Below are 17423 nucleotides of genomic sequence, written 5' to 3' on the forward strand. Positions count from 1 at the left end.
GCCATGGCCGCTGAGCCTGCGCGTCTGGAGCCTGTGCTCCGCAACGGGAGAGGCCACAACAGTGAGAGGCCCGCGTACCGCAAAAACCCCAAAAGCCAAAAAAACAAACAAACAAAAAAGGGTGATTATAGCATTATTTGTAAAAGGTTATATATTATTCTATATAACAATAGACTTTAAAAATATTCATGACAAAATATTATGCAAGCCTTCAAAAATAATTTTTTCAAAGAGTATTTAATGACAAGCAATACTCAAGACATAATGTTAACTGAAAAAAGCTAAACATAAAATTGTTAATTGATACAATTCTAAATATGTAAAAAAAATATATACATGTGCATAGAAAAAAAATTAAAGGAACAAAATAGAAATGTTAACAGATGTTATCTCTGGGTCATGAGATTAACAATACTGTTTCCTTCTTGTATCTTTCTAATCTTCACAGAGAAATACAGTTTCTAAACCTCTGTACCTTCTTAGAATTTCTAGAATGAGCATTATAGTATCCTAATAAAGTTTCTTCTAAAAAATTCTGGTCATCACAAATATCATTATTTAATTTTCTAGTTCATGCAGTAATTCTTAAACTCTAACTCATACAAATACAACTCATACTTTGTAACACTCAGGAAGTTGTTTAAACCTGAATGGGTATTTCAGAAAGCTTTCTTCCCTTGGTTATCTTGGTATTCAAGTCAGTGAGACCTAAAAAGACCCTCACCTATTTTTGCTTCAAAGTGCAGGTGTGTGGGTCTGTGTACACAGCCCACTTTTGTTTTTACCTCACTTCTCCATCCATCAGTGGTTAACCCTTTGTAGGTTAGTGGGATTCCAAAACACTGAAATTATTGAAAAATGCCAATAATTTAGACCACTGGAGTGAAAAGTCTATCTGAATTTTTAAAGACTTGAAAATAAAAGAATATATCAAAAGGAATAAAGTTTTGCTACTTTCAAATATATACCTACCCACTATTGCCCAAGAGAAGTTCCTGGGAACTTATCTAATTAACAAAATACAATTATTTGCAATGAGCATAGCAACTAGTCTATGTACACTGATGCTTCTAAAATGCTTGCAATAAACTTTTCTTAGGTAGGTTATACATGTAAAATCTCATTCATGGTATTTGGTAAATGTAACTTTTTATTGCATGTAATTTAATACATAAGTCAGTTTTGCCTGTTTTTAAGTAATATGTTATTTTAAAGCTTGTAATAATTAAATTCATAATTTTTTGCTCAGAGAAAGACTTTAGAACCTTTGGGGTAGTCCTCTCTTCTCTTCAGGATATACTTTCTCATTGATCTATGAATTAATGAAACAAACCAAAGACCTGTTTTTATGAGAGATTAATTGGTTTTTTATTAATGGTAAATAAAAACATACCTTCAGAGACATAAGCAAAAGGTTTATTCCGAATAGAAAGCATTGTGAACAGGTTGAAAGAAAGAGCCACAAAAGTACCAACTAATAATCTTCCCCTGAAAAAAACAACATTCATGATTATTTTTTTCTTGGTAATGTCAATACGTAATTTCAGCACGTAGGGACACTAAGAGATGGGAAGGCAGAGTGGTCTGCTTCAATGGTTTAGTATTTGCAGAGCCAGAATCTGAACTTGGTTCTAGCACCATGACCAATGTCCTGTCTACTGTTGCTCCACCTTACACAGGGAAAAAAAAAAAAAAACAACACTCTTAGCATTAACAGTATCTCCTTACAGGTAATTGCTGTTATAAATTTTTAGAAATGCTAATGGTATTTGGTTTACAGTCCACTGGCCGGGTCGGACTGTCCCGAATTAAACTGATCAGAATAGGTAAAGTCCACATAGTTGGCCACTATGTTGTAAATAATAGCAATTCCATCTTTTCTATAGCTGCTACTAGAAGACTTGGAGGATCCAATCTTAAATTACAGAAGACCAGATGGGGCTGGCTTAGGATATTGACCTGGGCCTAGCAATACTGAGGGACCCAAAATCAGGGTAGAAAGGCCTTCCTGTTCAGTATAAAAATTTAAGGGCTTGGGAACAGTTAAGGGTGAAAAGAGGGAGTGTTGGGATTTGGGGATTTTGCTTGTGAAATATCAATAAAATATATATTACCACACTCTGAACTCTAATATTGGCCAAAGTAACCACTATTTAATAACATATCAATTAATAACTGGGAATCAAACTCAATAGTAAATTATATGTTATGTTAAAAGCAGAATCTCACGTGTGTATCTCAGGCTGCTCCAAAAAGCGTTCTGCACTAAAAGAAGGAAATAATGTATTAAATAAGTCCTACAAGTTATAAAATTATGACTTTATTAAATATACAATTAATCTAATAAATTCACGAAACTTTTTAATATGATAACCAACTGTTGATTATTAGTAGTGATGAGACAAGCAGACCCACAAATTATCCTCAAGGTGTAATTCAATCTTTCTCTACCAAACCTGTTTCAATGGGTTTGTACTAAGCATGTACTAAAACATGTCTGTGTGAATCCTTTCCTTTCATTCACATCTATGACTAAATTTAGTAGCATCAAAGAAGGTAATAAAAGAAGGGTGAAAAGAAGGGAGAAAAGTCTGAAACATGAAGAAATTGTACTATCAAAACTCCAGCACTGCTCATTTTATTTGTATACCCTTCCAACCAGACGTGTCTCACTGGATTCTTTCATATTCCCAAAGGTGGCATAGGTAGAATTTGCAGTGACAGTAACATTGTATACAAATGTACCTTTCTTTTAATATAAAGAGAGCTCCCAATTGTGCCAAGACTGTGGATGCAAATACAGCCAGGACTTCTAATCTTTCAAATCTGAAATTGGAAAATTAATTAAATCAGCCTAATTCTTTCAATTCACAAACTAGTATCTCTAGAACACATTCATTCACTCACTATACATGTGCCTACTATAATCCAAACGCTGTTAAAAAAAGACTACAGTTTCTAGAATGACAATAAACAATGAACATCATAGATTTTAAAAAGAGTGCCTATTTGTACAACATATACTCCTTAGGGCTTTTATTTTCTAGAAATAACCATTATTATAATAACAGCTAGCACTTAATTGACCCATCTTGTGTCAGACACTGGTCGAAGTGTTTAACATATTACCTCATCTAAATCCTTATGAGGGTTAGTTTATCTACTTTTTTTTAAAAAAAAGAGATAAGGAACCTGAACCCCAAAGAGGAAAAGTAACTGTTTAGAATCATACGGCTTGGAAGTGAAGGAGTCAGGTTTTCAAACTCAGACACTCTGGCTCTAGAGTTCATGATTTTAACCACTACTACACTGCCTCTCCTATCTACACACAATTGAAATTAACTGAATATGTCTTATAATCCCTAAGCTATCAGCTGGAGGCCACGGGCTGTTGTCTTATTTATGTTAGTTTCTCCCACTGCACATAGTTTAATGGCATTCAACACCTGTAAGTATACATGTTTAAATTTTCTCAAGGAAATAATTATCTTCAGAAACGATAATAAAATAATTAACGATGTTCATCACATTAGTTGTTTTTTTCCCTCAAATGAGTTGATTTAATTCCAGGTGGTAGAGAATTCAGAATATTCAGGAGATAATAAAATAATAAAGGATGTTCATCACATTGCTGTTTATAATAGAAAAGTGTTGGAATCAACAACAGACCATTACACATTATTACAAATATAAGAGAAATGTATTTACTGACATGGAAGGATGGAAATGAAAAAAAGTAGGTTATAGGAGAGTATGAAAAAAACGGTATGTAAATACGGCAACATTATTTGTGGTAATTGATAAGTTGATACTAAAGTGCGTATTGAAATGCAAATGGTGAAGGAAAGCAAAGACAATGTGAAAAAGAACAAAGCTGGAAGATTTACACTACCAGATAACCAAGATTTCAAAACTACAGTAATTGACACAGTATGGAACTAATTCAAGGATAGACAAATATACCAAATAAAAGAGAAAAGAGACTCCAGAAACAGACAAACACATACACAGTCACTTGATTAATAAAAAAAAGTAGCACATAAAAGCAATAAAGAATAAATTTTTTTCAATAAATAATGTTTTATCAAATTGAATAGCTATATAGAAACAAATGCGCCTTGACCTTTACCTCAACCCATACACAAAAATCAATTCCAGGGCTTCCCTGGTGGTGCAGTGGTTAAGAATCCACCTGCCAATGCAGGAGACACAGGTTTGAGTCCTGGTCCGGGAAGATCCCGCATACCGCAGGACAACCAAGCCCGAACACCACAACTACTGAGCCTGCGCTCTACAGCCCGTGAGCCACAACTACTGAGCCCTTGCACCACAACTACTGAAGCCTGCATGCCTGGAACCTGTGCCCCGCAACAGGAGAAGCCACCGCAATGAGAAGCCTGCGCACCGCAACGAAGAGTAGCCCCCGCCTGCTGCAACTAGAGCAGCGACAAAGACCCAACGCAGCCAAAAATAAATTAAATGAATTAATAAAAAAAAAATCCTAGGGCTTCCCTGGTGGCGCAGTGGTTGAGAGTCCGCCTGCCCATGCAGGGGACGTGGGTTCGTGCCCCGGTCCAGGAAGATCCCCCATGCCTCAGAGCAGCTAGGACCGTGAGCCATGGCCACTGAGCCTGCGCATCCGGAGCCTGTGCTCCGCAACGGAAGAGCCCACAACAGTGAGAGGCCCACATACCGCAAAAACAAAAAACAAACAAACAAAAAAACCCCTAAAAAACCCCCAAAATTAATTCTAGTTTGATTGTAAGCCTAAATGTGAAAGGTCAAACTGTAAAACTTCTAATAACAGGGTAGAATATCTTTATTCTGGCCAAGATTTCTTGACAAGTACACAAAAAGTATTAACCATAAAGGAAAAGACTGATAAATTGAATTTATCATTGAAATTAAAAACTTTTCACTCATCAGAAGATACCTTTAAGAGAATGAAAGAGAAATGGGAGTGAGAGAATATATTTATGTATAAAGAACTCCTATATAGATCAATAAGAAAAAACAGGCAACCCAATCTAAAAATGGATAAAACACTTCAGCAAGCATTTCACAAAAGGGGTAATCTGAATGGTTAATAAACATAAGAAAAAGTGTTCAAATACTCATCAGGAAAATAACTTAAGCCTCAATGAGATGCCACTGCACACCCTAGAATGGCTTTAAAAAAAAAAGGCAATACCAACAGTTGGTAAGGACATGAAGCAATTAGAACTCTAATATACTGTCAGTGGAAATGTTAAACTGGTAAAACCACTCTGGAAAACTGTTTGGTATTATCCTATCTTCTAATGATGAATATATGCAAATCCTATGACTGAGTAATTTCAAAGACATATGCCCAACATAAATGAGCACACATGTATACCAAAAGAAATGTACAAGAATGTTCATAAGTAGTTTTATTTATAATAGCTAAAAGCTAAAAATTATCTAAATTCCTTTCAATAGTTGAACATATAAACAAATTTTGATATATACACATAATGGAATATTAGAGCAATGAACAAGAATGAACTACTGCTATATGATGATATATATATATTGTATACCATTTATATGACTTCAGAAACAGGCAACAAGAATCTGCAATGACAGCAACCACAATCCTGGTTACTTTTCTCAGGGTTTGACTCTGACTTAACATTAAGTCATTAAAGGATGCTTTGGGGAAACTTGCAATGTTTTATATCATGATCTAGATAGTAGTTATACAAGTACATTTATTTGTTAAAATTCATCAAACTGCACAAGGATATAAGACAGAACAAGCTACAGTCCCTGCTACCAAGAAATTTATATTTTAAAGGGGAAGACAAAAAAAAAAAACACAATTAATTGTGCTTCCCTGGTGGCACAGTGGTTAAGAATCCGCCTGCCAATGCAGGGGACCCGGGTTTGAGCCCTGGTCTAGGAAGATCCCACATGCCGCGGAGCAACTAAGCCCGTGTGCCACAACTACTGAGCCTGTGCTCTAGAGCCCGCAAGACCACAACTACTGAAGCGCGTGTGCCTAGAGCCCATGCTCCACAACAAGAGAAGCCACTGCAATGAGAAGCCCACTCATCGCAACGAAGAGTAGCTCCCACTCACCGCAACTAGAGAAAACCTGCGCACAGCAATGAAGACCCAACACGGCCAAAAATAAATTAATTAAATAAATAAATTTAAAAAAATAATTTATAAGTTCTGATAAGTTCTATACAGAGAATTATAGCAGTCTGATGTGACAAGAAGCTAACTAGGTGATCTATTTTAGAATCCATTTTAGATTGGGCCCAGTCACTTAATGACATTAGCATTTAGTGACATTAAGATTGGAATAACAAAACGGGGCTTATCTCGTAAGAATCAAGTGAAGAGCATTTCCAGGAGATAGAACAGTTTGTATAAAGACCCTAAAGCAGGAATAAGTTGTGTTCAAATTACGGAAAGAAAGACAGTGTGGTATAGAGGGCATGAGAGTGGTAACTTGAAAAGAAGTAGGCTGGGTCTAAATCATATAAGGCCTTTGTAAACGAGGAAAGGGGTCAGGATTTTATTCTAAGTATGACAGGAAATAACTGGATGGTTTTAAGAAGTAGAATGATAGCATGATTTAGGCTTAAAAAAAAAAACACTGAAGAAAAAACCCAAAAAAACACTGGTTTCTATATGGAGAATGGACTGAAGGGGGGTAAAAGGAGAAGCATGGGGACCAGTTAGGATGCAAGACATTGGTTAAGGCAAGAAATGAAGGTAGTTTGGTTAGGATGGTAGTAGTGGAGATAGAAACGGGGGCAAGGACAGATTCTGGGTGTGTTCGTAAGTTATCTTGACATAACTTGCTCATGGATAAATGTAGGTGATGAGAGAATAATCAAGGATTTTGCTTGAGCAACTGAGTGGTGGTGTATTTGCTAAGATGTGAAAAACTGCAGAGGAACAGATTTTGGGGGAAGAAAACAAGAATCTTAGCTTGAATTTAAGACATGAATTAGACATCCATGTGAACCTGGCATGAAGGTAACATGACATGAGATAAATCTCAGTGCTGGAGGACTGAATTTTGGAATTCTTAAATATAGATGATACTTCAAGCTATGTGACTGACTGCAATTTTATTTGATTGCTCCCTCTTTTCCTATTCACTCTAAGCAACTAGGCCAAAATGGGAGCTGTCTTGTCCTTATGTGACCTTGTCTCCTGGCCACAGTAGCTGATCTAAAGACTAACATCTATACCAAGGTGGACCAACCAATAGTTCTTTCTCACTATTTTCTGAACTAGCGCTGGGGAATCCTTTCGTCTCAAGGATGAAGGTGAGAAGGTTCAAAGTCTTGCTAGAAGTTATCATTCCAGGATAGTGGAGAAACGTGGTCTGAGAAACTGAACCTGACATTCAGAGAAAAGCAGGCCTTTTGAGGTAAGAGAAAGACAATGTCCTGAGTGTTCTAGTCCCTATACCAGTTTACCTCAGTCTTCCCACACTTTGGTATGTAAATTAACATTTTTCCCCCAAACTAGTTTGAGATGGATTTCTGTCACAACCAAAAGCCTTTACAAATGATTATCATATCAATCCAACTCTATCAAATTTCAGTGACACTTATAAATATCTTCATTTTGCACTAAAATTTCATGTTTACTTTGTCCCATTATTTAAGTAAATAAAACCTGATTTTGTTCAAAAGAATATAATCCCAATAAATGGTATGGTGGAGAAGAAAGGTAAGTTTTGTCCAAGAGTTTCTTCACCAAAGTTAAATTCTTCTTTCAAGTTGTTTCCTTGAATCTGAAAAGAACTCATTTTTTTCTAACATATTTTAAAAAATCCTCTGACATAAAAGATTATTTTCTAACTTTCAGTAATTTCTAAACTCTAGAAACAGAAATCTCAAAATCTTTAGTCAGTTCATTGCTGTCACAAATCCAGTCTTAAGATAAAAATACATCTCTACTGCTGCATTCATGTTAAACTATATCCCACTTACTTTAACATCTAGAAGATACATACATGAAAATCCTTTGTACTTTCTCTAACTGAAATAAGAGATTACCAAAATATTAAAGAACTTAAAATGAAGATTTTATGTAAGATTTGTTTTATAAAATAGAAAAAAACTAATGTGAACATTTCACTTTAACATGATTTAAATTTAAACATTCATGTTCCTTATCTAGAATCCTCTTGGAAGATGCTTTTTTATCTACTTTCACTATCTGATCACTATTCCACTAAACAGGCAGCATTTATTTTCTACAAGTACTCTAGCTGGCTCTTTACTGCCTGGTATAACTACCACTTTAATAGCAATAAGTTAGCAGAAAATAAAATAATTTGAACTTACCCAAATGAATAGGCAGGGCTAGGTTTCCTCATCATTACCCAGTAACTTATTAAACATGTCATTAAACTAAGTAAAAAGGAAAATAAATTTAGCATTAGAACTAGAACTAGAGGACTTACAGAAAGAAATTTAGCTTTCAGAATACCTAAGTTGCTAAAAGTTAATAGTGTTTGCAGACTAAACTAACAACAAGTTATTCTAATAATTTATAATCTAATCACAATAAGCACCCTAATGTGAGTTTTAACATGGGGAGAAACTGAAAGAAGTTATGATATACCATTAAGACACTAATAATAGAACTAATAGAACCTAAACCCATAATTTCTCTACTCAGAAAAGTTATCTGCCCTAAATGGTTTCCATAACTGAGCCTGCAAAAATGACACAGTAATAATAAGTGCAATTTACTTGATTCTAGGCATATACAATACATTCTAACTTTGATAAACTTTAATCTCTGTTAAAAGTTAAACTAAATATTAGTAACACCTTGACAACATTCTGGATGGGATAAAGTTATGGTTACTTTATAAGTATAGTGGAGACTCACTCTAAAACAACTTACTACAGTGTGAAATTCAAGTAATAACTATCTGTTTTAGACCAATCAAGAAGATTTAATTATGTGACTGATGAAAAAGACATCCCTATAACATACTTCTATGGCACGGATCTTGGAGACATATGGTCTAAGCATTCTGCAACCTTTATTTGGAAATATGAAAGGTCCCCAAAGCAGGAGCCAATAGGTCATCTCTCTAGCTTACAATTACATAGATACTTTGCAGTTATTAACATCCCTCATTTCTTTTCCCACCCACATGGTTACAGTGGGAACTAGTATGTTCTTACGTGTTCCTGCTCCCTGGTCACAGCTGACTCATCTACAGGTAGGCACCTGACCTAAAGTCTGGGTATTATCTTTTCTGTTGCTATATAAATGGGGTATTTTCTTCCAGCATATCTTCTAATTATTATTTGTATGTATGGTCCATGTTGATAATTTTACTTATTTCACAGATAACTCTCCTTTAAGTAAAGAAAACTTCATAAATTCAGTGCAACAAACTTTTTTTTAGTTTAATTTTATCGTTTTGTTCAAAATAGGACATTTACACAGAAATGTGCATAAAGCACATATGTACATTTTAACGAATAGAAAAAAAACACCCATTTAACCACCAATCAAGGTCAGGGGTAAAACACTGGGGAAGCCTTCTGGAGGTCTCTTTTCTGTTTTTCAAATGAAGTATATATGGTTGATAACAAATTCCTTATTAGCTTCAAAACATTAAGAAGGGTCTTCCCTGGTGGCACAGTGGTTAAGAATCCGCCTGCCAATGCAGGGGACACGGGTTCGAGCCCTGGTCCAGGAAGATCCCACATGCCACAGAGCAACTATGCCCATGTGCCACAACTACTCAGCCTGCGCTCTAAAGCCCGCTAGAGCCCGCAAGCCACAACTACTGAGCCCGCATTCCACAACTACTGAAGCCCGTGCGCCTAGAGCCTGTGCTCTGCAACAAGAAAAGCCACTGCAATGAGAGCCCAAGCACTACAACAAAGAGTAGCCCCTGCTCGCCGCAACTAGAGAAAGACTGCACACAGCAACGAAGACCCAGTGCAGCTATAAATAAATAAATAAATAAATTAATTAATTAATTAAAAAAAACAAAACACAACACTAAGGAGGGGACTTCCCTGGTGGCGCAATGGTTAAGAATCTGCCTGCCAATGCAGGGGACACAGGCTCGATCCCTGGTCCGGGAGGATCCCACATGCCATGGAGCAACTAAGCCCGCGTGCCACAACTACTGAAGCCCTCACACCTAGAGCTGGTGCTCTGCAACAAGAGAAGCCACTGCAGTGAGAAGCCCGCGCACCGCAATGAAGAGTAGCTCTCACTTGACGCAACTAGAGAAAGCCCGCGCATAGCAATGAAGACCCAACACAGCCATAAATAAATAAGTAAGTAGGTAAGGAAGGAAGGAAGGAAGGAAGTAAAAACATTAAGGAGCGTTTTTAAAACTTACCTAAAAAGATCAAAAATGGTCAGGTAAGTATAGGCAGTTAAAGCTGCAAAACAACAAAAAGACTGATTAAAATGTTACCGAATCCATTGTTAGGAAATACAGCAAATCACCAAAATTGTTCATAACAGGGACATCCATCACCAAAAAACATGAGTCACTGATTAATCTCATATGTTCGCAATTATCTAGTAAATTTGACTAATATATGTAGCCAAAGTTGGTTAATACAAAAGCTTACTTTAGAACCTGATTTCTCCATCAGGAAAAAATGAAGCAGTATATGCTCAAAAGCCCTGAGATCAATTTTTTGCCTCCTTCTGTCATTGGAGTACTATTTTAAATGTGTTTTTAAAAGAGCAGGATGAAAATAATGGTAAATAAAAACATAAGAGTCATGACACAAGAAAAATATTAGATTTCCCTTTTCAAGGAAAACTCAATAAATCATAAAATTTTATTTATACACTACATAAATTGAAGAACTAATCTATCACATTAAAAGGAAATCTCACAAAACAGATACATGCACCCCAACGTTCACAGCAGCACTATTTATAAAACAGACTCACAGGTATAGAAAACAAACTAGTGGTTACCCGTGGGAAAGGGGCAAGATCAGGGTAAGAGATTGAGATAGACAAACTACAATGTATAAAATAGATAAGTAACAAGGGTCACTTATACAGCACAGGGAATTAGAGCCATTAGTTTGCAACAATGTTTAGTGGAGTATAATCTATAAAAATACTGAATCACCATGCTGTCCACCTGAAACTAATATAATAATGTAAATCAATATCTCAATTAAAAAATAAAAAGAAATCTTAGCTTTTCAAGTAGATTAAAAAGTTTTTTAAAAAAAGCTCATTTTAAATGATAATGCCTAACAACTGAACCAAATTTTATGGTTTACAAGGTACTTTTGGAATAGATTCTCTCATTTAAATCTTTTGAGTTATATTTCAGAATAATATGCTCTATGTAAAGGAAGACATACCTTTATTTAAAATGAGAACAATGAAAGTGAAATAATTAACTCCTAAAAATAAGAATAGTGACATACCTATACTATTAGTGGAACTGCACCACATTAGCAGGAAGCCAGTACATGTTAAGTTTATTGCACCAAAGAGCAGTATCTTCCAGGACTGTGAAAGAGAAAATCATTCTTATTTGTACAATGCTGATAAACTTCTCTGGGTCCATTCAAGTTGCTGTGATTCATACTCTAATATTCAAAGGAATAAGTACAACTTGTTTCAAAAAGTTGAAGTGCCACATTTTCTAAAACTACCAAAATTATCATCAACCAAGTTACTATTATAATATATAAGCCTAGGGCTTCCCTGGTGGCGCAGTGGTTGGGAGTCCGCCTGCCGATGCAGGGGACGCGGGTTTGTGCCCCGGTCCGGGAAGATCCCACATGCTGTGGAGCGGCTGGGCCCGTGAGCCATGGCCGCTGGGCCTGCGCGTCCGGAGCTTGTGCTCCGCAATGGGAGAGGCCGCGACAGTGAGAGGCCCGTGTATCACACACACACAAAAAAAATCAATAATATATAAGCCTAAAAGAATAATTCTAGAAGGGGAATTATTCAAGAGAAAATAAATTCTGACACACAAACTCTCAAATAGTTGAGAAAATATGCTGACATTTGAATATAATTTTGTCTCTATAAACATGTAGAGACAATGATAAAAACAAATGGGACAAAATGTAAAGCAATTGATGAATCTGAATAAAGGGTATAAGGGAGTTCCTTATACTCATAACATTTCTGTAAGTTTGATGGTACATCAAAATAAAGTTACCCTGCCCACCCACCCACCAAAAAAGAGCAGTACTTGGTTATTTACCAAGTAAATTGTATGAAATAGGACTGCAAAAGAGGAAAAGATTACCACAGTTTAGAAGTTCACAGAAAAGGGAGGATCTGAGATATACCTTGAAATAGCTAGGATTTAGAGGGACGAGGAAGAGCATTCTAAAAATAAAGGAAGAAGAGATCAAGTGAACTGTTTTCTATTTTTGTTCTGCTCCTCTCCCTATAAAGGGAGACCTATGCTTGTTTGAAAGTAGAGGTGAAATAAATTAGTGAAAAGGTAGTTATTTGGAGGTGTTAAAATTAAACATGTAGTTGCTAAGGTCAAGTATGGTATGGGATAGAATGGTTTTACAATACAGATGAAAGGTATAGGTCTAGAAAGAAGAACACCACCTGTGAGAAAGTGAGAAGGGTAAGACGGTAACGGAAGAGAAAGAGAACTTGTAAGGCAGAAAGAAATGACAGTGATGTAACACAGAGGTAACAGTCTAGAAAGGAAGAAGCAAGGCCATTTCCTAAAATTAGGGGATATGATAAAGTAGCACTGGAAACTTCAATCTGGAAGAGGATCTGCAGAATAGATGTTATGGTGAATATACCATTGAATCATCAAAAAGAAGAACAATAATTACCAACATGAATTTATGGTAGACACCATTGTGGAACTTCCTCTACACCCACGAGCAAAACCAGAAAAGCAAGTGAGATAGGGATGTTAGAGACTTGAGAACTGATATGATAGGTTAACAAGACAAGGGACTCTAATACTAGTGAGGACATTAATGAAATGATTGGGTATGGGGTCTAGTCAGAACAGGGATTCAACAGCAGTCAGAAAAGGAGGATAAAGCATTTAATGCATGCAGTTCTAATGCTGAATCAAGCTATTAATCGACAAATATTTGAGTATCTATTTTGTAACAGACACTATTCTAGGCACTGGAGATACAACAGTGAACAAAACATGGACCTTATAATCCAGGTGAGGTGACAGACAATAAGCAAATATATAAGGTCAGGTGGTGGTAAGTGCTAGAAGAAAAAATACAGTAAGAACACAGTAAATGGAAGACATGGAAGAGCTGCTCTTCTAGATAGGGTGGTCAGAAAAGACTCCTTTGGTAAGGCGACATGTGACCAGAAATCAGAAAGAGGCAAAGGTGCTAAGCATGCAGATATCTGGGAGAGAAAATGGGAACCACAGTGCATATTCTTTGAGATAGAAGAATGGCTGAGGACAGCTAGACAAGAGAGCTGAGAGGGAGTCTGGGGCTACATCAAGTAGTGTCATGTATGCCAGGAAAAGAATTGGGATGTATTCCAGATGAGATGGAAAGTGACTTAGCTTTCATTTTAAAAAGCTCATTCAGCTTCCCTATGTAGAATACACTGCATAGGGGCAAAGATGTAAGTATGAAGACCATTTAGAATGTGATTGCAATAAACCATGTGGGAAATGATGGTGGCTTTGAATGTGGTAGGAAGGTGTTAAAAGAGTCAGATTCTGAGTATTATACTGAAGATAGAGCTGGCAAGAATTACTTATAAAGCAGATGTGAGGAGTGAGGGAAAGAGATGGGTAAAAATGATGACTCCAAGGTTTCTGGCCTGAGCTATGTAGTGAAGGAGTGATAGAAAATCAAAGTTCAGGTTTGATCATATTAAATTTGAGATGCCTATTAGATATCCAGGTGAAAATGTTGAGAAGTCCATTATATATAGGAATTGGAGGTAGGGAAGAAGATAGGGACTGAGATATAAATATAGGGTCATCAGCATATGGTAATGAAAGTGTCACCTAAATGGAATAAGTGTAAACAATAAAGGCCAGAGCTCCATAAGCCCTGGGACACTCCAAAACGTAAGAGGTCAGAAAGATGAGAGGAAAGTAAGAAAGGAGACTAAAAATAATGGCCAAGTAAGTAGGAGGAAAATCAAGAGTGGCATTTCAGAGTCCAAATGAATAAAACTGCTTTAAGGTGGAAGAGACTGTTTTTCATCAAATGCCACTGAAGGTCAAATAAGATGGGAAATGAGGATGACCACTGCTTTTGGAACACAGAAGTTATTAGTTACCTTGTAAAAGCTCTTTCTGTGGATAAGTGGGGACTAGAATCAGACTGCTTTTGTTGAATAGAAACAGGGAGAAGAGAAAGTGAACAAAGAGTAAAGACAATTCTTCTAAGTACTTTTGTATAAAAAGAAGCAGAGAAAGGAAGCAGTAGCTGAGAGTGGAATATATGGCATGTAATTATGATGCAAGAAGAAGGAGAATGATTCAAGAAGGAACAACAATGCAAGAGACAGAAGGAACCATTATAGGAATGCTGTCTTTGAGTAGGCAACAATGGAAGAATTGGCCTTATATAGCAGATCAGACAGTTCATTCACAAAATAGGAGGGCAGGCAGAGTGTTGGTAGATATGCTAGTGACAGGATGCGGAAGTTTGCTCCTGATTACTTCTTTTCCCTCAGCGAAACAGGAAGGAAGATGAAGGTTAGAGTGGGGATGAATAAGCTTTTGGGAGTTTGAGGACAGAAGTGAAAGAAAATGGTATGAAACTGTCACTTAGGAAACTGGAAACGGAATAAACTAGGAACATATAGTATGGGCCACACTAATGGCATACTTGATCATGAATTTAAAGTGAGACCAGTCAGCATGGTTTTGTGTTTTTTTTAAGGCTACGTTCAGTTGCTTGCATGCAGGTACAGAGTAGGAAAAAAGTGGACTTAATGAGGTTAAGGATTTGCCAAGGAAGTATGATAAACAGAAGAGGGGCACAAAGGAGTTGAAGGCATATGCAAGAAAATGAAAATGATGGACCAGAGAATCTAAATTGATAAGTAAGTAAATGAGGATAAGAGAGGTGAAAAATAGTGAAAATATAGCAGAGTCAATGGACTGGAGGTCCTAGTAATAGGAGTGAACTGGAAAGACAAGGGATAGTGACTGATGAGTAAAGTGCTTAAATTGAGACAATGGGAGGATATAGTTATTATAAATGATAAGGTTTATGGTATGATCATAGGAGTGGATGGTTGGGAGGGATACAGGACAAGATTATTTGTGGTGAGGAACTGAGAGGTAAGGATCTTCCACATGAAATATGAAATCACCAAGAACTAAGACAGGAAAAGCAATGAAGAGATGAGCCAAGTGTACCTCTTGAGATTTAAAGTATGATAGAGGTTATCTGTACAATTCAGGTGTTCCTATACTGGTTTTGTTCCTACTACCTATTCTGTGGTATACTATGCTTCAATGACGTGTACTGTTAAAGAACTTGCTGCTTCCTCCTGCAATATAGTTGCTTTCCATCAACATCATAAAGCTGTAACTATCTGTTCTCAAGAGATCATCCGAAGGACTTCCCTGGTGGTCCAGTGGTTAAGAATCCACCTTCCGGGGCTTCCCTGGTGGCACAGTGGTTGAGAGTCTGCCTGACAATGCAGGGGACACGGGTTCGAGCCCTGGTCTGGGAGGATCCCACGTGCCATGGAGCAACTGGGCGCGTGAGCCACAAGTACTGAGCCTGCGCGTCTGGAGCCTGTGCTCCGCAACAAGAGAGGCCACGACAGTGAGAGGCCCATGCACCGCGATGAAGAGTTGCCCCCGCTTGCCACAACTAGAGAAAGCCCTCGCACAGAAATGAAGACCCAACACAGCCAAAAATAAATGAATAAATAAATAAATCAAAAAACCCAAAAAACACTTAAAAAAAAAAAGAGAATCCACCTTCCAATGTAGGGGACTCGGGTTCGAGCCCTGGTTGGGGAACTAAGATCCCACATGCCACGGGGCAACTAAGCTTGCACGCTGCAATAAAAGATCCTGTGTGCCACAACTAAGACCTGATACAGCCAAATAAATAAATAAATATTAAAAAAAAAAAGAGATCATCTTAAATGACTAGATACAAAAGAAGCAGATAAGTTTCCTACCTGTGGCTCTTAGAGTTTAACATTCAGAGATGACAATATTTCCAAATACTAGAATTAATGAGTTCTGACCATATCCCAAGGTTTTAGAAACAGGAGATACAGTGGTAAAAAACAAAGAAAAGAAGTCTTTAGTTTAGTATTATAATACGTCATCAATATCATTGCTACTGCTTATTATGTTACATTGAAGCTAGGATTATTTAAAATTCATCAAATATTTGTTGGGTGCTTATTTTGTACTTTTATTAAAAAAGTGAGGGGATATATGTATACGTATAGCTGATTAACTTTGTTATATGGCAGAAACTAACACAACATTGTAAAGCAATTATACTCCAATAAAGATGTTTAAAAAAAAAAAGTGAGCAAAAGAGACATAGTCACTGCCCTCAGGGAGCTTACAGTATAAGACAATAATGAGAACAATGAAAACAGAATAATAACTAGAAGGTCTACATTGGTGACCAAAAAGGGTATCTATCAATTGTCTATTTATAGTCTCAAAGCATAACTTATTTTTTCTGCCTTACATTAAAAATGAGAAAACGTGGCTTCAGACCACACCCACGTAATTTGCTAAAAAAACTAACAACATAAGGCTATCACCAAACAATTTTTCTTCAAAATTCTTTAGAATTAGAATAGAAACTAACCAAAGCCTAGCTTCCTCCCAGGCAAAACAACTGTATACTAAAGTACTGTAATTTTACATTAAAAATTACTTATCAAACATAAAAAAATGAAAACAATGTGATGGATCAAGAGTGATTTCTATTTGCCTTAAAAATTACCTTTCTTCAATGTTATGTTTGTGCAATAATTAAAATTAGGGTTAAGGAATAAAAATAACTTACCCTTCGATCAGCTGCTACAAGTCTAAATTCCTGCAATAACTTGCCAAAAAAAGATCTTTGTGGTTTTCTAAAGAGATGAATTGTCCCCTTTAAAGCAAACAAAAAGTACACAGATCAGCGTTTAAGTATCTAATCTTCTTCATTCCTGCGATATAGTAATAACAACTAACATTTCTTGAATGCTCATTATGTCCCAAGCAATTATTCTAGACACTTTGCATGTATTTACCTATTTAAGACTCACAATCATCTATGTGGTGGAAACAATTTTTAGTAAATTGTCTAAGCACACAATGCTAGTAATGGCTGAGCAGGAATTCAAACCCAGGCATTTTAGCCCTAGATCAAACTCTTTTTTTTTTTTTTAATGGATTAGGCAATTTTGAACCAGTTTGCCAATATAGCTCTACTGGAAAGAAATTATTA

At 36.4% G+C, this 17423-nt stretch overlaps 1 protein-coding gene across 3 annotated transcripts in view; it reads right to left on the minus strand.

Annotated features, from left to right (window-relative positions):
* The window catches only part of SLC30A6 (solute carrier family 30 member 6), a gene marked incomplete at its 3' end in the record, with an annotated part of 31221 nt that extends 14143 nt beyond the window's left edge, over nt 1-17078 (minus strand). For all 3 annotated transcript variants that reach the window (XM_079720673.1, XM_079720672.1, XM_079720671.1), the window contains exons 1-7: nt 16998-17078; nt 11439-11523; nt 10376-10418; nt 8340-8405; nt 2746-2826; nt 2230-2265; nt 1394-1488 (exon numbers count right to left, since the gene is read on the minus strand). In XM_079720673.1, coding sequence (XP_079576799.1) covers nt 1394-1488; nt 2230-2265; nt 2746-2826; nt 8340-8405; nt 10376-10418; nt 11439-11466 — 349 coding nt within the window. In that variant the 5' untranslated portion in view covers nt 11467-11523; nt 16998-17078. The remainder of the gene's footprint in view (nt 1-1393; nt 1489-2229; nt 2266-2745; nt 2827-8339; nt 8406-10375; nt 10419-11438; nt 11524-16997) is intronic.
* Nucleotides 17079-17423: the final 345 nt, after the last annotated feature.

The sequence above is a fragment of the Hyperoodon ampullatus genome, assembly GCF_949752795.1.
Source record: "Hyperoodon ampullatus genome assembly, chromosome: 15".
In the NCBI taxonomy this organism is placed as follows: domain Eukaryota; kingdom Metazoa; phylum Chordata; class Mammalia; order Artiodactyla; family Ziphiidae; genus Hyperoodon; species Hyperoodon ampullatus.